Source organism: Lissotriton helveticus, chromosome 6, assembly GCF_964261635.1.
Source record: "Lissotriton helveticus chromosome 6, aLisHel1.1, whole genome shotgun sequence".
In the NCBI taxonomy this organism is placed as follows: domain Eukaryota; kingdom Metazoa; phylum Chordata; class Amphibia; order Caudata; family Salamandridae; genus Lissotriton; species Lissotriton helveticus.
This window is the reverse complement of record NC_136067.1, coordinates 1,550,841,461-1,550,865,453: the sequence shown is the minus strand read 5'-3', so window position 1 is coordinate 1,550,865,453 and position 23,993 is coordinate 1,550,841,461. Positions and strand designations below refer to the sequence as shown.

The window sequence follows — 23,993 nt, the reverse complement described above, 5'->3', positions numbered from 1 at the left end:
GCAATACTAGTATTTTCAGACAGTCAGATAATCTTTTCGCAATTTGTCGTGTTTACACGACCTTACCCGGACCGCAAGGACAGTTTCTCGTCTTCCGCTTTCAGCGCCCGATCGTCCTCTATTCTCCGTAATCGCTGCGGCAGTCCTGATGGTTCCCAGTCAGGACCGTAGATCACTTGAGAGAGGTCTGTTCGGAACCGGTGAAGTTCGGAAGATCGGCTGCCAGACGAGGGTCTATCGGGCAGGTGCACTTCCCGATTGTTGCAGTCGTTCACTCTGTCGTCAGGACCTCTCCCACTGGATCCACGTGTCGCTGATGGGCCCCACGTTTGGGTCGCCAATTGTAAAAGGTGAGGCAGATTTCAATCGATAAATACCCAAGTATTGCCCGGCGTTAATCGCCTCTCATACCACTCGAAATTATCAAACAAAGAGGCAGGCGCTGGAGACTGGAAGGCAGGAAACAGAGGTTTATTCCGACGGAGCAGAACACGTCAAATCAGACAACAGGGTATCTTCTCGAGGTGCTCTAACCGCATCTCTGAGGCCTGGCCTCTTATACACAAGTTTATGACTTTATTGCATGAAACACATTCCTGTAAATGCTTTGAAGTATGGAAGACATCCCTGAAATCCCCGCTTCATGCCCGTTCCCACACACATTGACAGTAGAAGTCCCCACCCCGGTCTCAGCAGGTGATGACTGTAGCGCAGGTGGATATTCCGTCGATTCCCGGAATGTGTGCGGCTGATCGGATCTCATGGGGTGGGAGGGGGTTTCGATTAGTCTTAGATCCATTGAAGAGGAGCAGCTGCCTACTGTATGGGCAATAAACTGCATCTGCAGGGCTAGGTGACGGCCTGGGATCGGGCTGGACAATCGAGCACAGAGGATGGGGGTCCATCAAAGGATGTGTGCATCAAAGGGACGGAGGGAGGTGTTGGCCGGGTACGGGATGTGGATTCGAGGCAGGGTCGCGCTGAAAGAGGTGGTTTATGGCCCGAGCATGTGAGAGCGGGGGCTGTCAATGCGCGGGGGATGTTTGCGAGGTCGAGAGAGAGAGAGAGAGAGAGACGCGCTGGCTATCGGCAGTGGGCAGAGAGGCCATGGCAATCAAAATGGTTGCCGCTTACGCGCACATATGAGCCTGAAAGGGACAAGATGGCGCCGATAGTGTTTAAGTCGCAATCTAGATTTTAACAATGCAATATAATCCTAAAAGAAGACAGATTAAAAACAGATAACACCATAATAGATATATATATAATAAAAGCTAGCACAATAACAATATTTATAAATACTAAAAGAAACGCTCCAACATGCTGCACCCATACAGCGCAAAGATTAACATTACATTATTTAGACTTTAGAATATTATTCCAATATAAGACACTTTTCAAGAAAGAGGAGAAAGCCAGGATTACTACAAGATCGTGTAATAGCTTTAAGTATAGTAAGGCAGGCCGGAACTGTTGGAATACCCTCGATTTTAGAATCGGAATTAAATACTTGTATCGTAAAAACTCATAAAGTTTACAAAACAGCAGCAAATGCTCCTAAGTCTGCTGTGAGCATTCATCACATGGGCACACGTCGATCATATTTGGGTCAAACTGTCCCGGGGGAAAATAAATAGATGACCGAATGGACCCCAGCTGAAATTTAGTCAGGAGTGATCTTTCCCAAGGATGGGTAACAGTGAGGACATAAGGTTCAGGACCTGCCACTGTTTGGAGAGACAGAAGCGATCTAGCGCTTGCCCTTTTTGAGCACTTCCGAATCCCTAAGTTCCTTTAGATACTGTGAAAAACGATCCCCAATTACTCTTCTATCCCTCTTACTAAGTATATATGGCTTATAAAACAGGTCGGGCAGTACAAAGTCCTGGCAGCGGACTCAACATAACTCAGCCATGGAATTCTGAGACCATAGTCCCGCCCAAGGTAGTCCTCAATAGATCCCTGTTACATCCTGTGTGATCCCCAGACCACACATGGATATTCAGTAGCACGGGAGCCAGCTTCACAGAATCCTCCACACAGTCAAGGCCCAATTCTTCATGTACAAATAAGGACACGCTATTAGGAGTCTAGCCCAGCAGTCGGCCACAAAAGGGATTGTCCTCTTGCTGTAAAACCATACCATTGCAATTTCCCCAGATAGCTGCACCATACAGAAGTACAGGTAGGCATTTTATTTTATATATCTGCAAAAGTGGTAATGTGGGTTTGTTACCAATCTGTTTGGAAAATCAAAAAAGGGCACTACAGGCTTGAGAAAAGCGGGAACACTGCTTTGATAAACATGTTAGCCAGTTGTTCAGGTGATCAAAAGTAACCCCCAAATAAGGTAAATCAGGCACCCTAGTATCCCGATTACCCTTAATAACAATCAATCTAGTTTTAGAGTTTTTCCTCCCACATACCAGGTAGTGTGTTTTACTGCTATTTACCTCTAGCCTATCCATAAAGTTGAAGAGTTCAAAAAGAGTTTTTAATCCATTTGCAGTTTGGGCCATCAGCTCTGTCTCACCCGCGTAGAGTAGGGTAGGTACAGAAGTTGATTTTACCTTGGGCAGGTCTTTCCCATGTGCGGCTAAATAAGTGTTCAGAATATATATATATATATCTCTCTCCAAGGATGTGTCCATCAGTTTGGTTTGCACTCGACCAACAGCAGCAGAGAGAAACTCTCTTCAAGGTACGAACCGCTTGAATCATCAGCCTCCGTGTAGGTGTGCCTGACGCGTTTCGAAAGCTCCTCAGCTTTCTCTACAGAGGCTTTCACGGAGTAAACTTTCCCAATTTAAGTAATGCACGCCCTCCAAACAGGTGATAGTATTTAGTGTGCATTATGGGAGCGGTAGTTCTGTAACTGCAAATATTGACTCAGGCAGGTGGTTCCGTCCTGATCCCTGCTGTTACCCCACATGTTCGATTTGGTTTCGCCTCATCGAGTGGTCCCCTTTTGGACGGGGAGGTGCTAGACCCCGCGGCAGGACAACCACGTTATGTATCAGCTCCAAGGATGTGTCCATCAGTTTGGTTTGCACTCGACCAACAGCAGCAGAGAGAAATATATATATATATATATATATATATATGTCAAACATCCATGTCTAACCCCACGCGGAAGCGAAAAAGGTTCAGTGCATTCCCCACCCATGCCGTATCTCACTGATGCATTCGCATTTCAGTGCATTGTCCTTAAAAAATGATGAATGGTGTAAGTAGCCCTAATGCCAACAAATTTGAACATAGTTTTGACCTATTCACCCAGTCAAAGGCACTACTCAAGTCCATAAATGCATGGTGAATAGTCCATTGCTTAGCAAATATAGATTTCCCTATTATGAGAGTGAGGTTTAGGCACTGTTCCATAGTACCTTTTACTTCCTGAAACCCATACTGGACTCGACAGAGAATATTATGTGATTGAGCCCACTATTCTACATGCTGTAATATAATACGGCCCACCACTTACACTACATAATTAAGCAAAGAAATGGGTCTGTAGCATGTAGGCTCTTATCTGTTTCCCTTTCTAAATACAGGTACTATAGCTGCCAATTTCCAAGACAAAGGGAGACCTATCTGCACAACAGCATTCAAAACATTTGTTAGGATGGGGGCCCAGAACAGGGGTTTGACTTTATAAAGATCCACTGGTATCTCATCTGGACCAGGGGATTTATTAGACGGGCCAGCCTGTATAGCTTCTAGACCTCTTCCAGGTCAAACCTGATTTTCAATGGATTAAGATCAATATCCTCATCCATTGCCGAAAGGGCTTCGGAATCAGGAGCATAAACCTTTTTGAAATAGGATACCCATTGCTCTGGTCTTATAGTAGAACCAATATCGTCTGGACCAGTCAGGGTTGGCTGTCGGCCATTAACAATGGCCCAAAAGCCCATTGAATCCAGAGAAACACAAGTAAGCAGCAATCACTCCCAAGAAGCCCCCTTGTGCGCCGCTTTTTGCTTCTTAATTGACTGATTATAACTCTTCCTCGCCACTATTATGGCCTCTTGATGACAAAGCCTTGCATTAAGGGCCTCTCAGAGTTGGTGGTTGGCCCTCTACAGGTTTTGTAAAACCAGCCATGTTGTACAGCTTGGCCCGACCCGCCAGTTCCCTCATAATGATGTTAGTTGAAACATTCAATTAGAAAAAGGCTCCAGGATCGCTATAGGTGGAGGGTCAATAACTAACCAATGTTCTTCAGTAAGATTTAAATTGGATCTAACAACAATCTCAAATAAGGTGGGAATAGGGAGGTTATGCCCCCAACTCCTTTTCCCCTTATCCTTGGTTGCTAGGCATGTCAAGCCTTGGGCAATGACAGGACTGAAACCTGGAGGAATTGTCACCCTAATTTAAATTGGGTTATGATCACTAAATCCAGTATCATGTACAACTCCTGGGCTCACTAAATTTACAAGAGACCTGAATATAAAGACATAATCAATTATTATTCATTTCCCCCAACCAACAAATGTGGGTAGATTCTTCATCAGACAGCCTCCCCCAGTCATCAAGTTACACAGGCCCGCATGCCCTAGGGCTTCAATTAACACCTGCCCCCTACGGTCCAAAATAGGTGTGGTAAGAGGGGAATCTTCAACAGTAAAGGGGTTGCCTCCATTTTGATACGTACCTAACTTGGCATTAAAATCCCCAGCCAAAATAATATTGAAAACCTTAAGATATGCAGTGACCCGGCTTCCAAAATTGATCAAGCTGAAAATAACACCTTGTTCTGACAACCAAGTTCCCTGACTGAGTTATAATAAAATACAGAGCAAAAATGTGAGTCCCCCCATGAAGAGACCACCCATATGATCTGATTCCCTGTATGACTAAAGGGGATGGGAACAACCTTTAGCGGCTTAGAATACTGATCAAAATGAACAGCACTCCACCCGCTCTATAGTCAGGAGAAGGGATTGCTGCTACATTATGACTCTTGTACCCATCCCATCCTACTTCCTCCTGAGCCCAAGTCTCCTGCAGCACAAGAACATCAAACCGAGTAACAACATTTTGCCATTCCGGGTCATGTATTGTATCCCTTATCACTTCAACATTCCAACTAAGGATGCTAAGTGTCACTTCTGTATCGTTAGAAACTAGAGACTCATTGAACCCTGTGGGTAATAAACTGTGAGCTGGAGAACTGCCCCTAAAGCTACTTAGATGAGTGCCAGGAGGACACAGTCAATAATTGTGATCTAAGCTGGCTAAGGCAGGAACTCTTTTTACAGTAGGAACCACAAACTGATGCGAAATATGGTGCCTCCTGATAACCATAGGTAAGGAATTAAATAGCAAATAGCGGTAGAAAAAGGCACGAGAAAGAATAATAATTACTGTCCTATATGGAGTCTTTGGGATAAAACTATAAATCACTCGCTTGTCCAAATTAAGTGACCTACAATTAATCACTACGCAGTCCCCTGATTTTTTTCCCCCATAGGTTCCACCCAATCAACCTTTCTAATAAAAAGTAAGTCAATAAAATAATTAGCGTTAAAGTCAGTATTCTGGTGTAACCAGTGACAGACTTTATTTTTCATTTTGGAGGTGGATTCCTTTTCCCTGTCATGGGGTACCTCTAATAAAATAGCAACATAGGGACAAAAGGCAGGGGGACTGTTTAAATAGAGCAACTCAACTGCTAATTGATAATCTCCCCTCACTCTCATAGAACCATCCACTGTTGAAGTAATAATATTGGTATATGCCCTCCCTACTCTCACTATACCCTTCAGGGGCCCTCTTCCACAAGGGGAAGATGGGGCAACACAGGAGCCTCCATGGTTGCTAGCACATTAGTAGGAGCACAATCTGAATCTAAGACATGTGGCCTGGGCACCCCACTAAGTTCTCTACTAGGTATACTTTTGGGAATAGTAGATCTAAAACCAGCACACAAGAAATAATTTCCAGTGATGTCCTAAGACTCTATAATCGTAGTCAGACCAGATACAGCTCCATTGAGGACAGCCTTTCCATTAATGGGGTAATACATTTCGTGATAGTGTCCTTAAGTGTGTTTAACACCGTGTCCCAGTCCAAATTACCATCTCCCAAAAACTCAGGTTATCAGGAAGGTCCAGTTTCTTGGGGGAATGAGATTTCTGCTTAGCTACAACAGGATGCCTAGGCTGTGGCTTCCTTTTAGTGAGTGGTTGGCAAATGCTGGTATCAAGCGTTTCTGATGGATACCTCTCCGGCAATCTTTCCAGGGTTCTTGCAGAGCCAGTTGGAGAGCTATGGATAACCTCCCTACCACTTTAAGTTGTAGATTCGTTGTGTGTGTTTTGAGCGGGTTGTAGCCTAATCAGGGAGCTCCAGCCCTCCTCTGCCTCCAGAGAGAAAATCCATTCTGCTAGATCAATTTCCTTTGAGATTACACCCACTGCCCGTGCCCCAAAAACATCTAGAGTAGTACCATTGGTGGATCTAGCAGCAGAAACTTCAGCAGAGTCTAATGGGGGATTGTAACTTGCGCTTCCCCATGGTGCTGGTATAAGCATACCAGCACCATGGGGAAGCATAATAATCTGAGTGAGCTTAAGCCACCAGGGAACTAAATAATGGTGGTACAATTTAGAAATGTGAGAAGTAATGCAAGTAAATCCTACCAGATCTGGGATGAATGAAGGGGGCCCAGCCCAGCCTACTCCAGGTAATGACAGGCCCGCCCTTGGCTTGGACTGTGCCTGGGCGTGACACACTTTGTAGCGCGAAGGGGGTTATGGCCGCCTCCCCCCCCCCCGATCTCTCCTCCGTACAGCCTCCTGGAACATAGAGTTTGGCCAGGGGCGTAACACAGGCCCACGCAGCCCCTGCGGGGCGGGTGGGCGGGCCTTAAGCTCCAGGGGGCCTCATCAGCACAGCACTCTGGCTGCAGGGCTCCTGATTGAGCCCGGAGGGGGGCTCCCGAGCTGCCTTGCAGGGAGGCCCCCTCAAGGTTCGTTACGCCAGTGAGTTTGGCCACACAGCAATGTACGAAGCAAAACTCCCCAAACACGGGAGCTCGTGATGCACTTGGTACCACAAAGGGGAATGTGGCTGCCTCCTCTCCCAGTCTCTCCTCCGTAGAGCCTCCTGGGATACAGAGTCACACCACACAGCAATCCATGAAGCAAACACCCATAATATAACCCTATCAGATTAAAAAAATGTATTTAACACAAAAGATAGGCTGGCTGCTCTCTGATAAGTTGGCAAGCCCTTAGATAGTAGGAGAGTTGATGTAGATCCTTTCCTCTGGTTTGTATTAGGAAATGGGTGCCGTCTAGTGGCATGCTCACCATCTCATCCATCTGCCCCTTCTGTATCATTTGAGTTAATGTTATATGTAAAAATAGATTCAATATCCTGGCCGATACTAACCTAAGATAACTCTTTCCATTGGCATTAATGGCCATTCCCTTCAGCAATATATGTCTAGGTACTAGTAAGGTAATTGTGAGCGAGACTGCACTCCTTTCGTGTTCATCAGTTAGCCAAAGCAGTAGTTGGTTTGAAAACTGGCCTAAGAGTTCTTAAGGTGTGATCTTGGGTCTCCAGACTACAGTACAACTCTTGATAGAAAAACACCACCATCTACAGCTACCTCAATTGTTGATAAGATTTAAGAAAAGGGGGCAAAACAGAAACTCAAGGACCTGGGTAGATCAATGATTATTAACACAAATGGTCCCTAAGGGGAAGTGTAGCCCTTGACTTCCATGCCAATAGTTTCTTAAGGAACCCTTCTTACACGTAAGGTTTTCTTTTCCATTCAATGTCTTTATTATCATTTCAACAAAAAAACATTCGAAACATAAAACAGCATCAATACTTAACTGAGCATGACTCTTAGGAAGCGTCTAACACAATGGGCACATCATCCGGCTTAGTCTTTTAAACAACAAGCTAAAAAGGTGAAGTCTGACTGAAAATGGTCTGGGGAAAAACATAAGTTGAGTTCACATGGTGCTGGCAATATTGGTATTCTCTCTAAAAGCGTATGGAGAAATGCTGACGCGATTCAGTTTCATTTATTCAAAATTGCCATGGGATTGTTGCCGGTCCTTAGACTGCCCACAGAGATAACGATAAGCTTTAAGATAGAATACCAATATTCCACCTTCACGTGAACTCAACTCACATTTTTTCCCCAGGCCATTTTCAGTCTGACATTTTTTTCTTAGACCATTTTCAGTCAAACCATACCTCTTTAGCCCAATTTTCAAATGTGAACTGTTTTTAATCTGATTGTGGATCGCATCACTCATAACACAAATGTCGGAAATAACTTACCATCCATGTCAGTCACATGTATATGGTATTGTGTATAACAACAGCACACTGTTTATTCACCACATCACTTCTCACTGCACCGTCACCAAATAGGAGTCCCTCTGTTAAGTATTTGATGGTACTTTATGTTTGGAACAATAATTTGTTGAAATGGGAATAAATAAATGAAATGCATAAGCTAAACTTACTCGTAAGGAGGGTTCCTTAAGAAACTATTGTAGTGGAAGTCGAGGGCTACACTTCCCTCTTAGGGACAATTTGTGTTATTAATCAAATGTTGATGAGGCTGTTAAAAAGGTATATCTGCCTACCAGATTTACTAGCTCACCACATAATGACAGCCCTAAGGCTGGGCCATCAAGAGTTATGGTAATTACACCCCAGGGTAATTTCATCCATGCCCACTACTTTAGAGGCCAGAGTAGATATACTACAAAGCTGAGTTAAATAACGTTTATAGTTGGGGCCTGAGCAGAACAGCTGTTCTCAACACCTTGACATCTGTGGAACCCCCAGTAAATCATTACTGGAACTAATCCAGACAACTCTTATGGTGATTTTCGTGGTCTTAAACAACCTTAGAAAGTTCTCTAAGTGGTAACTGTGGAGAGCAACCTTCAGGCTTATTCCAGGAGGAGTGTGAAGCAGCTTGTTTTACCAGAACTTAATCTTATGGTAAAGGTTAAGTGAAAAAGAATCACACTGTGTAGCTATCAAAATAGGTATTTTATTACGAACACTCACTAGCACAATGTTTTATCTCCTACCTGGAGATATAAACCCAATACACACAATACTTAGGAAATAGAGCACGTACGTAGCACAAACACATAATGGTCTCTAGGGGAAGACCAAACCATATACTAAAGTAGTGGAATGCAAACCACGACTCAAGACAAAAGTAGACCCAGAAGATGTAGAAGTGCCGGGAACCCAAGAAACCACCCCAGGGGAGTATCTAGGAACCCCACGGAGGTCGTGTGCAGAGTGGGAACAGGACTGTGTGCTCACTGTTAGTCAATGGTTAAGTTGCGGTTGCATTAAGAAAAAGGACCCTTCCCAGTGGAGCCTGGACACACCTGGTGGAAGGTTGGAGAGTCACGCCACCCGTGGATACCTCTGGAACCAGGATACTTACACCAGGGAAGCTGGGTGCATAGGTGTCAAGTGACGTTGGAAACCGCTGTAAACCACAATGGAGGAATTCAGGAAAGGTGCTGCTGGAGAAGAAAACGAAGGTGTCCAGTGGAACTCAAAGGTGGATTCAAGGTGAGAAGAACCTGCAACCAGAGGGGACAGAGTCTATTTAGGAGTTACCAGGAGGCACGGAAGATGAATGCCCACCGATGTCAGGATGCAGGAGAGTTAAGAGGTGCCCTTGAAGTTTCAGCTCTGTGGACCAGGCGACACTGTGGAAGACCAGGAGCGATTTACAAGCTGTCTCACATCGGATGTCGAGAGCCAGGGGGTCAGTGTCCTGCAGCAGCACCAACAAGCCTTGGCAGCAACAAACAACGTAGTAGATGAAAAGGGTGCAGTGTCAGGACCAGAAAGGTCCAAGTGACTCACCACAAGCAGGTAAATCAGAGCAGGCCCCTAGCAAGAAGGGGAGCTCACTGGAGCCAAAGAAGACCCTCGAGAGGACCCACGGGCCAGAGGCACAGGAGTCACAAGAGGACCTCGAGCAGCTCACCAAAAGATGGAGGCCCATGGTGCAGAGGATACGATGCAGGTGAAAATCTTGGCTGCAGGAGATGCTTGAGGTAGGAGTTTCTTGGAGCCCGAAGACCTCTGGAGGAGAGAGTCAACAAGCCTTGGCATTGGCAAGTTGATGCAATGCACAGGGGTTCTGTTCCAGCTGTTCATACGAGGGATACGGGTCTTAAAGTCAGTGAGAAGACAGTGCAGGTCTCGAGGGAGTTGCAGAAACACCACCTGTGTTGCTGAGCCTTTTGGAGTCTGTGGGAGCCCAGGATCAACTGACCGGTCAGCTGCATTGCAGTTCCTGCAGATGCAGGGGAGTGACTTCTTCGATCCAAGGGAGTTTCCTTCAGGTGTCTTTGGATGTCCACAGGCCTGGTGGAAGAACCTGTATGGAGCACAGACCCAGACATTGCAGAAGACCAGCAGGACAACGAGACCAGAAGCAGCAGGAAATTACCTGGTGCAGTCTCAGTTCCCAAAGCGAAGTCCAGAGGGTCCAGACAGTCAAAGTTGAAGTGGTATGTGATCTGAATCTTGTCTCACAATGAAAATAGAGAACCACCCATGGGTATGCCCTTAAGTACCCTTAGGAAAGGGTTGGGACGATTCAGGGGTCCCTCCTAGAGGAGGGGCTGGACAGTGGGGAGGATACTCCCATGTCCTTTGTCCAGTTTCACGCAAGAGAGGAAGCCAGCAGCTCCCGGAACTGGTTTGAACTGGACTATGCAAGGAGGGCACCTAATGTGTCATTCAAACAGTTTCAGTGGCACTGGCAAGCACCCCCTCCCTGTTCCAATTCACTAAACCCTGTCTGGTAGGTGGTCACACCTCCCTGTGACAGGATATCTATTTTTCTGCCTTCCTCTGTTCGAGCTTTGGCTTAGCAGCAGGAGGGCAGAAACATGTCTCTGGTCGGCAGCAGCCCTAGCTTGCTGGGGGCCAACTGTTCTGTGACTCTCTTGGCAGTCAGGCTTTTGCCCCCCCCCCCCACATCAGAAACTCTATGCCTGCTCTCAAGCAGTTCCCCCATCAGCTACTATGAACCTCAGCCATAGTAGCGCACCTGTGCTCTACCTATCTACCTGGACCAAGCCCCACAGGACAAGTCCGGGATAGTAAGGTGTCGCTTCCATCAATTCAGCTATGTCCCACCAATGGCGCCTGCCCAGCCAGCTCAGCCCGACCTACTCCATGCAAGCTAGGACACATGCAAAGCCCAGGGGCCATATCCAAAAGAAAAATATTACCTCAGATGAAGGGAACCACTCTCCGAGCAGACATCTCTCCAGTTCTACTAGCAACCATTCCCTCGGGCAGGAAACCACAGTCCATCCTTCTACCGTGCCAGAATATCAAGGAGCTGAGCAAATATTTCAGCAATGCTCCACCTCAGGCACGCTCGTTCTTACCCTCTCTGCCCCAGTCGAACTTATTGGCAGTAGAAAAATCCACGAACTCCACAAACAAACCTCCAGCCGGGCCGTCACCCAACACGCTTTGCTCCTACCTAAACCAACAACAGGCAGTCTCTGGCAACTACGAACCTCATCGGCCTCATCCAACTCCTCACAAAACAACTTTGACCCAGAATAATGCACTCGTAAACCTAGACACAAAGGGAGGCAATCATTCTTCCTGCTCAGGAGGGTCCTGGAACACTGAAGTCTCACCAAGTATCCTAAGCATAAGCATGTTCACATTAACAGCGTAGGTGCACAGACGTGCAATTAGCTCTTTCTCTCCACTAAGATCCCGGGAGACATTGAAGGGCCCCGAACTGGACATCAAAACACCAGAGTAAATCCCTACCCAGACACCCACAAAGAGGAAAAGGAGGGAAAGTACGCCAGAGCCAGGGAATCTATCCGAACGGTTCCTAGCTACACTGGAAGCCTGCATTGAAGCCTCACTGGCCCAAACACAGGACTCTGCAGAAAGCTATAAATCAGCCCCAGCAGTCCAACACAGGCAGAGATGGAAGCATCCCCCCAGTCCCCTGAGCCCCTCCACAGTTTCACTGACCTCTTTGCACATCAAGCCAGACACCATCACCAGTGTTCTCCTATGGTAATAACAAAAGATAGGACTCCAGATAGACCTAATCCAAACAATGGTCTCAACCTTAGGCTCTAGGCTTACCTCCATGGGAAAACCCATTGGGCTATCGAAAGCCAACACAATCTGCCCATGCTCTCCCTTGCTCAATAAACTATTGTCTCTTCCAGAACTATTATGCTCGCTCATAGATAGCCTCAAGAGCAATATCTACAGCGCCAGAAAACCCCCCAAAAACCTACAACAGTTGGAAACATCTCCTACACCAACCAAAAATAACAGCGCTACACTTGCACCACCAAGGGGAGCCACCTCCACCCCCAAAAAAGGGTCCTGACCCTGCTACTAAACAATCAACTCACTCCACCGGCCTCACAGTAGAAACACCTTCGCCGGATACTACGGGTGCAGGGAAACCCACTCACAATCGCAGAATTGTGGTCTAACCCCCCCCGAGCCTAACCAAGGAAGATGAACCAGCTCAAAAAAGGGCCCCCTCCCACCTCACCCCAACCCCCCCCCCTTCCAACAAAACCATTTCCTTCCAGAAGGTTAAAAAAGAAAATTAAAAAACGGTCAAAAAAGCAACGCCTCGAAAAAAGATCCTGGGCCTCAGGGTTTGGGGATACCAACAAGATTGACCCGGACCAGGGGTCTGCAAAGCCTTTCCCCATCTTCAACTCGAATCTGAAACCAGAAACAGAAAACACAGAGCATACAGCAGTCACTACTGACACAAATCGATCCTCAAACAAATAACTACAGCCGTGCAAGAGACACCCAAGGCATTCACCCTGGAACTTAGGGATGTAGACGCTCCTATACTCATCACTGGGGCAAGCATACTGCACATCCAATCTACATCGATCACATAAAAGACCAATGGGCCAATCAAACCTGACACCAAATCACAGGCACCAGGGGTTTCCTTTACCACAACATTGGTCCCTGAAAAACAAACAGTAGACACAAGTACTAACACAGAGCCACCGCCCGTCGTACCAAACAACCACGCACCCGGTTTTGATACCCCCACTTTTGCTAGCAGCACTCGAAACACCTTGTGGTCTAACCCTCTATTGCTCAACAAGCACGTCCAGGGGAACGCCACTTGAACACAAATTACATGCCTAGGAAATTGGAAACAGTGTTAACCTCGTAGAGGGAATGAATAAGATTTCCTTTTTATTTTTAAGTAACCCTCACCCCCCAGTATGAAGGGACGCCTATAGTCATACTTTTGTCATGGCTACTCCTTCGTTGTGGAATTACCCGTTCACCCGTGGCTTGGGGTAGGGCTTGAAACTAGTTGACCCCACTCCAATATCGTTGCAATCAGTGTAGGTGTATAGGCAAAACATACTATCAGTGCTCCCACACAACCGTCTGTCGTAGCAGGCCCCTTTCTGTAGCAGGTTAGGGATGAACCCTGTGATGAAGAATTGCCACCAAGGGGTAACCCTGGTGGATGAGGGTTACTTAAAAAAAGGAAATCTTTTTCCTTTCCTCTACAAGGTTAATCCAATTTCCTAGGCGTGACTCCTTTTGGTTATTTGATATAAGTTTGGAGTCCTCTCCTATTTCCTCTATCCCCCTCTTTTGTTGTTTTTGACACAAATGACATGCTCCAACAACCATCTTCAGTCATCACCATGCCTAGTCGCATGACAGCCAAAGACTGATTGGCATCACAAACAGGCCCTCATTGGGCTCGATGAGCTTCTTCTCTGCAGATCTCAGACCCCAACCCCCCCCCCAACCTCCCCAGGTTCCACAAATTCTACTCTTAGGACCAGGCGAGCCTCCTAGTACAAGCACCTTGTAACAGCAAGAACTGGCTTTTATTCCGCACTGTACCCATTAGGGCTCGCACAATATAGTCAACAGGAAAAAACACCTTCGCCTCTTCAAACATATTCTGGCCCTTGGGGGGCTAACCTCCTCCGATCTAACATCCATAAAGTTTGCTCGGATCCCCGATAAAGGAACCTCGGAGGCCACCATCACCACATGGTAGGGAATGACCCCTAAGGTACCACATTCTAGGGAAGGGAGAGCCTTTGAATGCTGGGGCATCAAGCACTTGAAGCCTCACCCGCAGAAATATCCGCATGTGCTGCTACAGGAAGATACGGCAAGGCCTCATAAGAGTGTGCTGAGGGGGACATGGGGAGCCACCCATGACTGGCTCCCTAGTACTTCGAAAGCCGAAAACATCATCAAAGTCTCCTGCGCCAACAACCAGAGATTGGTAAGATGCACAACAAGTACCAACAACAACTTCACAGGTGGTGCCAGCCAGGCAACCCCAATCGGGGGACCTTGGAGAACTGCTCCTAGCTTGAATCCCCAAGGCTGTCCCCATGCTCGACCCTCACAGCCAAGCCCCAAACTCACAATCACTTCCTGGAAAGTGGCGGGCTCAGATCAATACTCACATGCAAACCTGTGCTGACCTATTTGAACAAAATGTATATTATTTGCCTACAGGAAACATGGGCTCTCACTCCATCGGTTTTATACGGCTACTACGAGGTCTTTAAACCAGCAAAACTCACCAATCTTTTGGGCGTCCATCGGGGGGGTCTCTTAATCTTTATTAAACACTCCTGCAAGATGAAGGCAGTAGTTCCACATCATAATTCCCCATCCTGGCAAGCAGCCCTAATTTCCGGGATAACAAAAAACATAAAAGACACTCCCTTTCTTCTAATAAACTGCTACCATAATGTAACCAAAACATCCAAAATGCCTGCTACCAAACACCTGCTCGACAGTCTGGAGAACTTCCTGTTGGACTTTTCAACACACACACACTTGCTATTGGGAGATTTTAACATCAGGGGATTGGGGAGCACCTACAACTCTGCACAAAAAACTAAAGAACAGGATACAATGATTGCTCTACTGTCTAACTATAATCAGCCAAACAAATCTCTCAGGCACAAAATCCCACGTTCAGTTCCTGCTACATTCAAATGGATCTCAGCCATGGACTACATTGTCCTGCCAGCCCCCTCAGCCAGTCACCTGGTCAGCCTGGAGATCCCAGATTGCCCAAAGCGACCACAATCCTCTGACTCTAACACTTGATCTACATGCCGCAACAGCCGCCAGTATCTCAGAAGTGGGGCTATCTTCCCAGACTGAAGCACACACACTAGACTGCCCTCATCGCCACCACCGACGACATCAGGACCCTGCTAGACAACGGTGAGACCGCGGGCCTCATCCTCCTGGACCTCTCCGCCGCCTTCGACACCGCCTGCCACCGCACACTACGCATACGCCTCCACGACGCAGGGATCCGAGACAAGGCCCTGGAATGGACCACCTCCTTCCTCTCCGGCAGAACCCAGAGTGTCCGCTTCCCCCCATTCTGATCCGAAACCTCCAAGATCTGCGGTGTACCCCAGGGATCATCCCTCAGCCTGACACTGTTCAACATCTACATGGCCCCGCTCGCACAATTCGCCCGACAGCACGACCTCAACATAATCTCCTATGCCGACGACACTCAACTGATCCTCTCCCTCACTAAGGACCCCCTCACCACCAAATCCAACCTCCACGAAGGAATGAAGGCCGTCGCCGACTGGATGAAGATCAACAAGTTGGAGGTCCTCATCCTCTGCTCCAACCCTTCAGCCTTGGATGACTCCTGGTGGCCTACGGTGCTGGGAGCAGCCCTGACACCCACCGACCATGCACGCAACCTGGGAGTCATCCTCGACTCAACACTCTCCATGACCAAGCAAGTCAACGCAGTCTCATCTTCCTGCTTCAACACCCTCCGCATGCTCCGCAAGATCTACCGGTGTATCCCGACAGATACAAGAAGAACAGTTACCCAGGCCCTCGCCAGTAGCAGACTCGACTATTGAAACGCCCTCTACGCGGGAGCCCTGGCCAAGCTCATCAAACGACTGCAACACATTCAAAACGCCTCTGCACGCCTGATCCTTGACGTACCACGCCACAGCCACATCACCCCCCACCTGAGAAACCTGCACTGGCTCGCCGTCATCAAGAGGATTTCCTTCAAGCTCCTCATCCACTCGCACAAGGCACTCCACAAGACTGGCCCAGCCTGCCTCAACAGACGACTCTTCTTCTACAACCCCAACCAACCAGCTCCGTTCCGCCGACCTCGCCCTCGCCACCGTCCCTCGCATCCAAAGAACAACCACCGGCGGCAGATCCTTCTCCCACCTCGCCGCCAAGACCTGGAACACCCTCCCACTGAGCCTATGACAGACCCAAGACCTGCTGACCTTCAGGAGGCTACTCAAGACCTGGCTGTTCGACCAGTAGCGACCCCCCTTTTCCCCCAATGCCTTGAGACCCTCACGGGTAAGTAGTGCGCTCTACAAATTCTATATTGATTGAATGGATGGGGGACAGAGGAGCACACGCCTGGGGAAACTCAAGCTATTGCTACGCAGGCTCACAAATATATGAAAACCATGAAAAAAGACGGAGCTCCAGGCCCCGAATGCCTCCCAGCAGGCACATGCAAATGTCCCCTTGAGGACTGGGCTAAGGTGTTAACCCCCCATTTTCAATCAAGCCTACACTGCTGCACAGACCCCAAACTCATGGATGGGCTCCACCCTATACGCAATCTTTAAAAAAAAAAGGAGATCCGACCTTCCCATCTAACTACCAACTTATAGTCCTCCTGGACCTAGAGGCCAAAGCCTATGCCTGGTCTCTTCTCAAACTGCTAGAACAATGGGTCACAGAAAATAACATCTTACCTTACTTCCAAACTTAGTTCCATGCTTCTGCCTCTACAATTGATAACATCACAACTCTTGCCATCTAGAGTCATCGTGCAGCCCAAAAAAGCCAGCCTCCTCCATATAGATGTTTTATTGACTATAGTCCTGCATTTTATAAGGTGGTCCGCTATTCCCTCTGGAGAAAACTAAAAGCGTGGGGGTTACCCCGACTGCTCCTCGGGCCAATATCTCTCTGCACTCAGATACATGGGTACGGGTGAGAACGGGCCCCACAACTGTATCCTCAAAAATCACAACCAATGACTGCCTGAAGCAGGGGTGCGTCCTTGCTCTCATCCTTTTAACCTTTTCACAGCTGATCCGGGGAAACTCTTGGAGTGCAGCTGCATGCTCCCATCCCAACTGGGCCATTCAAAACTATACATTTTACAATGCTCTGTCAATATCGTCATAATGGACCACACCAAAATCGGAATCCAGCGAGACTTGAGCAAGCTAGAGGAATACAATGACACCAACTCTCTTAAAATCAGCCAGGAGAAGACCAAAGTCCTGATCTTTGGCCACTGTAGAAAAAATTAACTTCTAACCAGATTATTAAAACAACCATAAAGTAAAAATATTTGGGGGTATGGTTCATTGAGTCTTCCAGACCTTCGGTCCACCCAGCTGCCCTGAAAAAGAAAGCTGGAGCCATTACAAACAGACTGACCTGTCTTAATATGATCTTAATCCGTGCCTCAGCCACCCCCATACTAAAGGTCAAGAAAGCCACTCTTCTTCCGTGCTACACCACAGGCAACAGGCCTTCCCAGAGGCCTGTGCTGCAAGCCTAGACCAAGCTCAATGCTTGGCTTATAATCCAGTTTTTTCAACTCCCCGGATACATACAAAAGACCAGAATATGGTTGCGATTGAGCCTTACAAGACAATCACTCACCTGCGAGGCTGAAACCCTGAAATTTTATGTAAGGGTTCTAAAAGCACCAGAAAACAATCTTAAAGCATGCCTAAAAGAAACATTCAAGATCCCTGGGAATCCCCGGCACAGACAAATACAAAAAGCTTTAACTTGTCTACAAATCGAAGCTACTGCACTAAACTCGGTTGTTATCCCCTACACAGCCTGGAAAAGGGTCATCAACAGGCGGCTGAAACTAACCTCACATCTGCCGGATACCCGTCCTTAAAGTCCTCAACTGTTTTATACCCCCTGAATGATTCTTACTTATCCGGAAGTCACAACCATACCTCTCAGATGGTCTAAATAGACGGGTCCACAGAGATATTTTATTTATGTGCAAGCTAGGCCTACAAGTGGCCTATTTCAACCAATGGGCTCCACTGGGAAAGGAGGGGCCTGTAGACTGTGCAACTACAAGAATGGATCATGGCTCTACCTTCTGTGCTGTTGTCCCACGCTCGAGGCCCCCAGGAGATCTCTCCCCAAACCACTTTATCTAGAAAAGTATATTCACTCTTGCCTATAGACATGGTCACTGTGCTTATCCCACACTGATACACAAACCCTAGCGAGGTGCGGCAAATATGTCAAGAATCTTGAAGACCTACTCAGAGATCGCCATGCTCTTCCCCACCCCGCTACCTTTGTACAAAAACTAGGAACGGACTATTTCACGGTGTGACTCGGCACTCCCTCCCCCCCCCCCACCACGCCCCTCACCCCTGGGGGTATCAACATCCGCACTCTGCACTTTTTCTGTTTTACTCATCGTCCAAAGAAAACTGGGAAGTCGCTGGACTTCTAGACTCTTAAACACAGACCGTAAACTCGGCCTCCTCATTTTCTGTATAACCTTGCGTTTGCCATGGTTAATATTGGTGCCATCATTGGTGCCCTTGTTATCCTTTTAATAACTGCTTTATTGTAAAATTGTTATGGTTTTAACTAACTAAACAATAAAGATTCTCTCTCCCTCTACATTGCATTTAAAGTCACATTTGTCGTTCTCAACTTGAGGAATGATAAATCCTCCTCCCTGGTCTCATACCTGTACAATTTTGTAATTGGGAAACCTTTATACTCCCTTGACTGTTAATCTATAATATGCACGTTACGAATATATACACCCATGTTCGCCGTCAGCATAGTGATTCTACCAGGAGGAGCAGGTGTGGCTGTACTTTCTACATAGCATGTAGAGCCAGGACCTTATTAGCAAAATTAGCTTTTCAACAGAGATCCAAAGGCAGGGCTCCAAAACTGGTGAACTCTTTCATGGCAGTCTGAGGTTATCACATGATGTAGAGCAGCAGAGACCAGCAAGGGTGAAGTCCTGCCACAATATGTGACCCATTAACCTCAAGCATCGCTGGCGCCATGTTTACCTGTGTTACCTGGGTCTCCCAGCTCTTCTTAAAGAACACTACATCTGAGAAAGTGACAGCCTCTTCTGCTCCCGGAGCCCAGGCAAACCTCGTATCAATTGTTGCCTGTCTATAACCCTGTAAGCTCTGCACTGCATTTTGCCTAGGTTTGCATTTTACCACATACATATATACATTTTAGAGGAGCCTGGCCAGACAGTGCATTGGTGTCTTTTAAATCATAGACACAGGATAGATGTTTGGATGTGGCTTGTAGGAATAGCACCCTCCCAATGACAAGAGGATAAGGGCTGAAGGTAGGAACAGAAGAAGGTGAGAAGAGGTTTTTAATTCAGCTTGTGCCACATGATAAACAGGGTGGGCAGCAACGTCATCATATAAACAGGAAAGAAGAAGTAAGCAATGCAATAATGTCAGCTGCTTCTTATTTCAATATTTCCTAATATTAAACTAAGTTGCACCTGTTCGAACTTCAATAAATTTGCTCCCTTTGTTTGTGCAGGTGTTTTTGAGGCAAAGACGTATAAAAACGTAGTCTCACAACTTTGTTACTTTTAACCAGCAAATGAACTGCTCTGACACCATATATTCCTGTTTTACAGGTCTCTGGATTTCCTGAACCATGTCTTCAACCTATTTCCAGTAAGTACAATTTTACTATAAAATATATTTTATAATGACACTGACTCTGAGTCAGCAACAAAGTGCTCCATGTTGTTTAGCAGCCTGTGTCTCATTATGATGTTGGATGTTGTTAATATTTAATAACCTGCTGAGAGCAAGAATCACAAATAGGAAATATTGTGCAATGGTAAGGCCAAAGCCTCTGTGACCGCCTTCACACCATATGACCACCATAGCCAATTAGTGTTGATTACACCCTAAATCAAGCCGCAGGTAAAAGTGAGATGTTTTTTGTAGCTGGAAAACTCATGTTTTTCAGTGACACCTCCTTTAGACCTTTGACCTTGTGACCTTTTTCAAGAAATAATTAAAGCCAGGGCCTGTGACCAACACTAGTAGCACACAGCCTAAGGCTATGAACAGCAGAGCTGGAGTGCAATAGCTGTTGGGCACAGATGCTGTTGGGCCCAGACCCTGGCGACATGCAGTCCCACAGTGCAAGGCCAAAGGCAATGCGCAGCATGGGTTGGACTCAGTAAAGGCGGAGCAGCTGAAGGCTGTGCACAGCCGTGATTTGGCCACATGAATAGGTCAACACAAGACCTTTGGGTTTGCACACAAGGGAGGATGGGTGTTGGGGAATGGCTTCAGGCCAGACCCTGCAGCCAAACCCCAAAGCACACACCTGAAGACTGTGCACAGCTTTAATTGGATGCACAGGTGGCCTTTTAAATAAAGGCCGGGTGCAGTGGTGAGATGCCCGAATGAGAGGTTGGGCTCAAGGCCTAGCCGATTGGAGGTAGGACATAAAGCCTGGGGGTTATGCTTAATCCTCCCTCTATGCAGCACATCTCTGCTGCACACAGCCTTTGGCCATGTACAACAGCAATTTATTTATTTATTTGTTTATTTGCAGAGTTTTATATAGCGCGAACTAGAATGAGAGTATGTATATTTGTTTGCACTTCCTTCACATGAAAGATATATGTACATTGTAGGATCTTCAATGATCGTCATAAAAGCTTGAAACATTTCTATGTTGTCTGTGTGGACTTCTGAGCATCTTTCTATATGTATATATTGTCCATGAATATAAAACACAGTGCCAGTGTCCAACAGATGAATAGTACCCTTTGAGTGCCTATAAGAGGTGACCTTTTTTTAAATGTAGTATGTTGGTATTGAAAAACATAAATTTCAAGACTGCATTGCAGCATCTTAGTTGCAAAAAGGGGTTGAAAGATTTTATGACCTGAAGAAAGCAATGTAGCCAGTTATGCCTATATTGAAAACATCTATAAAACACGTAAGGTTCCAGGAGCTTCTCCTACCAATGATGGACTGCACTGGCATCTGCCTCACAGAGGCAGTTATTTTTATGAACAAATTGTTGTTGCTAATTTTTATTACCCAACCACACCTAGGCGGGTAGGTAATTTGACTTAAATAAAGATTCCTCGATGCATAACTAGAACTACAAGTAAATAGCCTTTTCTTCTGCATCATAGGATCTTCATTGATTTATTTATTTATTTATTTATTTTTACAATTTATTAAGCGCAACAAATACCCGTAGGCGTCTTGGCGCTGAAAGATTCCCTAGATGTCTTTGGAGGCTCATAGTGATGTTAAGGTACATTATTGATCGAAAAGCCAAGTCTTTAATCCTTTACGGAACTGGAGAAGTGAGGAGGACATTTTAATGTACTGTGGCAAAGTATTCCAAAGTTTAGAAGCCGCCACTATAAAGCGACGATCTCCCCATGAGACTGTTTTAGCTCGAGGGACCACTAGTTGGTTCAGGCTGGCCGATCGAAGCTGTCTACCCAGTTTGTAAGGTATCAGCTGATCCTTAAAAAAGAATGGGCCTTGGTCATGGAGTGCTTTGTATATTATGCAAAGCGATTTAAATTCGATCCGATTACGGATCGTTAGCCAATGGTATCTCTTGATGGTATCTGATATCGGGGAAAACTTGGGTGTTTTAGAGAGCAGCCGGGCTGCTGCATTCTGTACAGACTGAAGCGTATTTGTTGTCCTAACTTGGGCATTTAAAAACAGACCATTACAATAATCAAGAGATGATAACACTAAGGAGCTTATCAGTGTTTTCGCGGCGGTTACAGGCAGATACGGAATGATTTTCCTGATCATCCTTAGTTTGTAATGGGCTGTTGCCGCTACCTTGTTGGCATGTGCCACAAAGTTTAAGTCCACATCAAAAATTACTCCCAGGTTCCTAACCTTGAGAGCTGGGCAAGGGGGGTCTCCCATGGCGGGTGGCCACCAGGTTGTTGACCACTCTGGTCGGAGAGGTCCAAAGATAAGCACCTCCTTCTTATCGGAGTTGAGCTTAAGGCAGTTAGATGCCATCCACTCCCCGATTGCGATCATTCCATGTTGGAAACTGTCAGCCACCTTGAGTCCGTTATCTTTAATGGACAAAACCAGTTGGGTGTCATCAGCGTAGGAGGTTACGCTCATCCCATATGCTTTGATGACATTAGCAAGGTCCGACACGTAGATATTAAATAGTGTTGGACTTAGGGATGAGCCTTGAGGAACCCCACACGGTAATGACAGTTTAGCGGATTGATGTGGGCCCAGGGTGACTGCCTGGAATCTATCAGCCAGGAAGGATGCAATCAGATTTCTCGCTAGGTGGTGAATGCCCATCTTTTCGACACGGTCGACCAGAATCTTATGATCGACCGTGTCGAAGGCCGCTGATAGGTCCATCAGTACAAGTACTGCTGTCCCTCCTTGGTCACGAATTGCCCTGATGTCGTCTGCCGCCTTAATTAAGGCAGTTTCAGTGCCATGATATCTTCGAAAGCCAAATTGGGATTCATCCAGTAGTTGATGTTTCTCTACAAACTCGACTAACTGTTGATTCATGGTCTTTTCAATCACCTTGGCTAGGAATGGTAAACTCGCGATAGGCCTATAGTTCTTTAATTCCGCCTTATCTAAAGTTGATTTCTTCAGCAAGGGCTTCACCAGCGTGTTTTTTAGGGAGTCGGGGAAAATACCGGAGCCTAGTATCAAATTACAGACTGAGGTAATCACTGGGATAAGGGTATCCATCACTGGTGGGAGGACTGAAAATGGGCAAGGATCTAGTGTTGATCCGGTTTTGATAGAAGATACGATCGCTTTAATCTGTTGTTCAGTTATCGTCTTGAAGCTGCTCATGACCTTATCAGAAGGCAGATTAGGAGGAACTAATGTTGTGGGATTTGGAGAAAAGGCCTGATAGATATCATTGACTTTCGAAAAAAAGAATTTGGCCAATGCGTCACAGAATGATTGAGATACTGGCGGGGTCAAGTCAGGAGCATTACCGGACAAAATTCTTGTGATATCGTATAATTGTCTGCTTGAATTTTTAGCTTTTTCTATTTTATGCGAGAAGAATGTCTTTTTGGCTTCGGTAATCATCGCTTTATAAACAGTCAGAGACTCTTTGTATTTGGCCTTATCCTCAGGAGCATAGTTTTTTCGCCACTGCCTTTCCCTATTTCTATTCAGCTGTTTCTGCCTTCTTAATTCCTCAGTGTACCATGGGGCAGATGGTGTGATTCTGTTCCTAGATAATGTTTTAATTGGTACTAGCTTGTTGGTGGCGTTGCCTAACCAATCGTAAAATTGTTGGGTAGCAATGTTAGGATCAGGGGACAGCAGAGGACGAGTGCCATCCAATAGATTAGTTATATCCGTCTGGTTTATATTTTTCCAAACTTTGATTGGTGCTAAGGTAGGAGCAATAGCCTTTTTCATTAAGATTTCCTTTATAGTCAATTTGCTGAAAATGGCATGATGGTCAGTCCAGGGCATAGGCAAGATTTTAGAAATCTGTAGGCCTTCTTCATTTGAAAAGACGGCATCTAAAATATGCCCAGCTTGGTGGGTCGGAGAGGTGATCATTTGTCTAAGCCCAACTATGTCCAAGTCCGCAATAAGGGCATTTATGATAGTCATAAATGTCTGAATTGAGTAGCAAGCTAATTGAAATGATAGAAAGTGGCTGTTGGGCAGCAGGAAAAAATAGTATATATAGCTAAGGATAAGACTCCCTGGTAGCAGAGAGATGCATCATTTGAACAGTTGTCAATAAATTTCCTGACCCAACCTAGAATCAACTTGAGTGCCTTGCAAAAGAGTGTACTGACATACACGTTGCTGTCTTGCGCACATCAG

The 23,993-nt window shown here is 46.3% G+C and overlaps 1 protein-coding gene across 5 annotated transcripts in view; it reads left to right on the top strand.

Moving 5' to 3' along the window:
* Nucleotides 1–23,993, top strand: part of CFAP61 (cilia and flagella associated protein 61) — a 2,132,686-nt gene that overhangs the window by 551,070 nt on the left and 1,557,623 nt on the right. For all 5 annotated transcript variants that reach the window (XM_078649333.1, XM_078649336.1, XM_078649335.1 and 2 more), the window contains exon 12: nt 19,772–19,811. In XM_078649333.1, the coding sequence (XP_078505459.1) occupies nt 19,772–19,811 (40 nt within the window). The remainder of the gene's footprint in view (nt 1–19,771; nt 19,812–23,993) is intronic.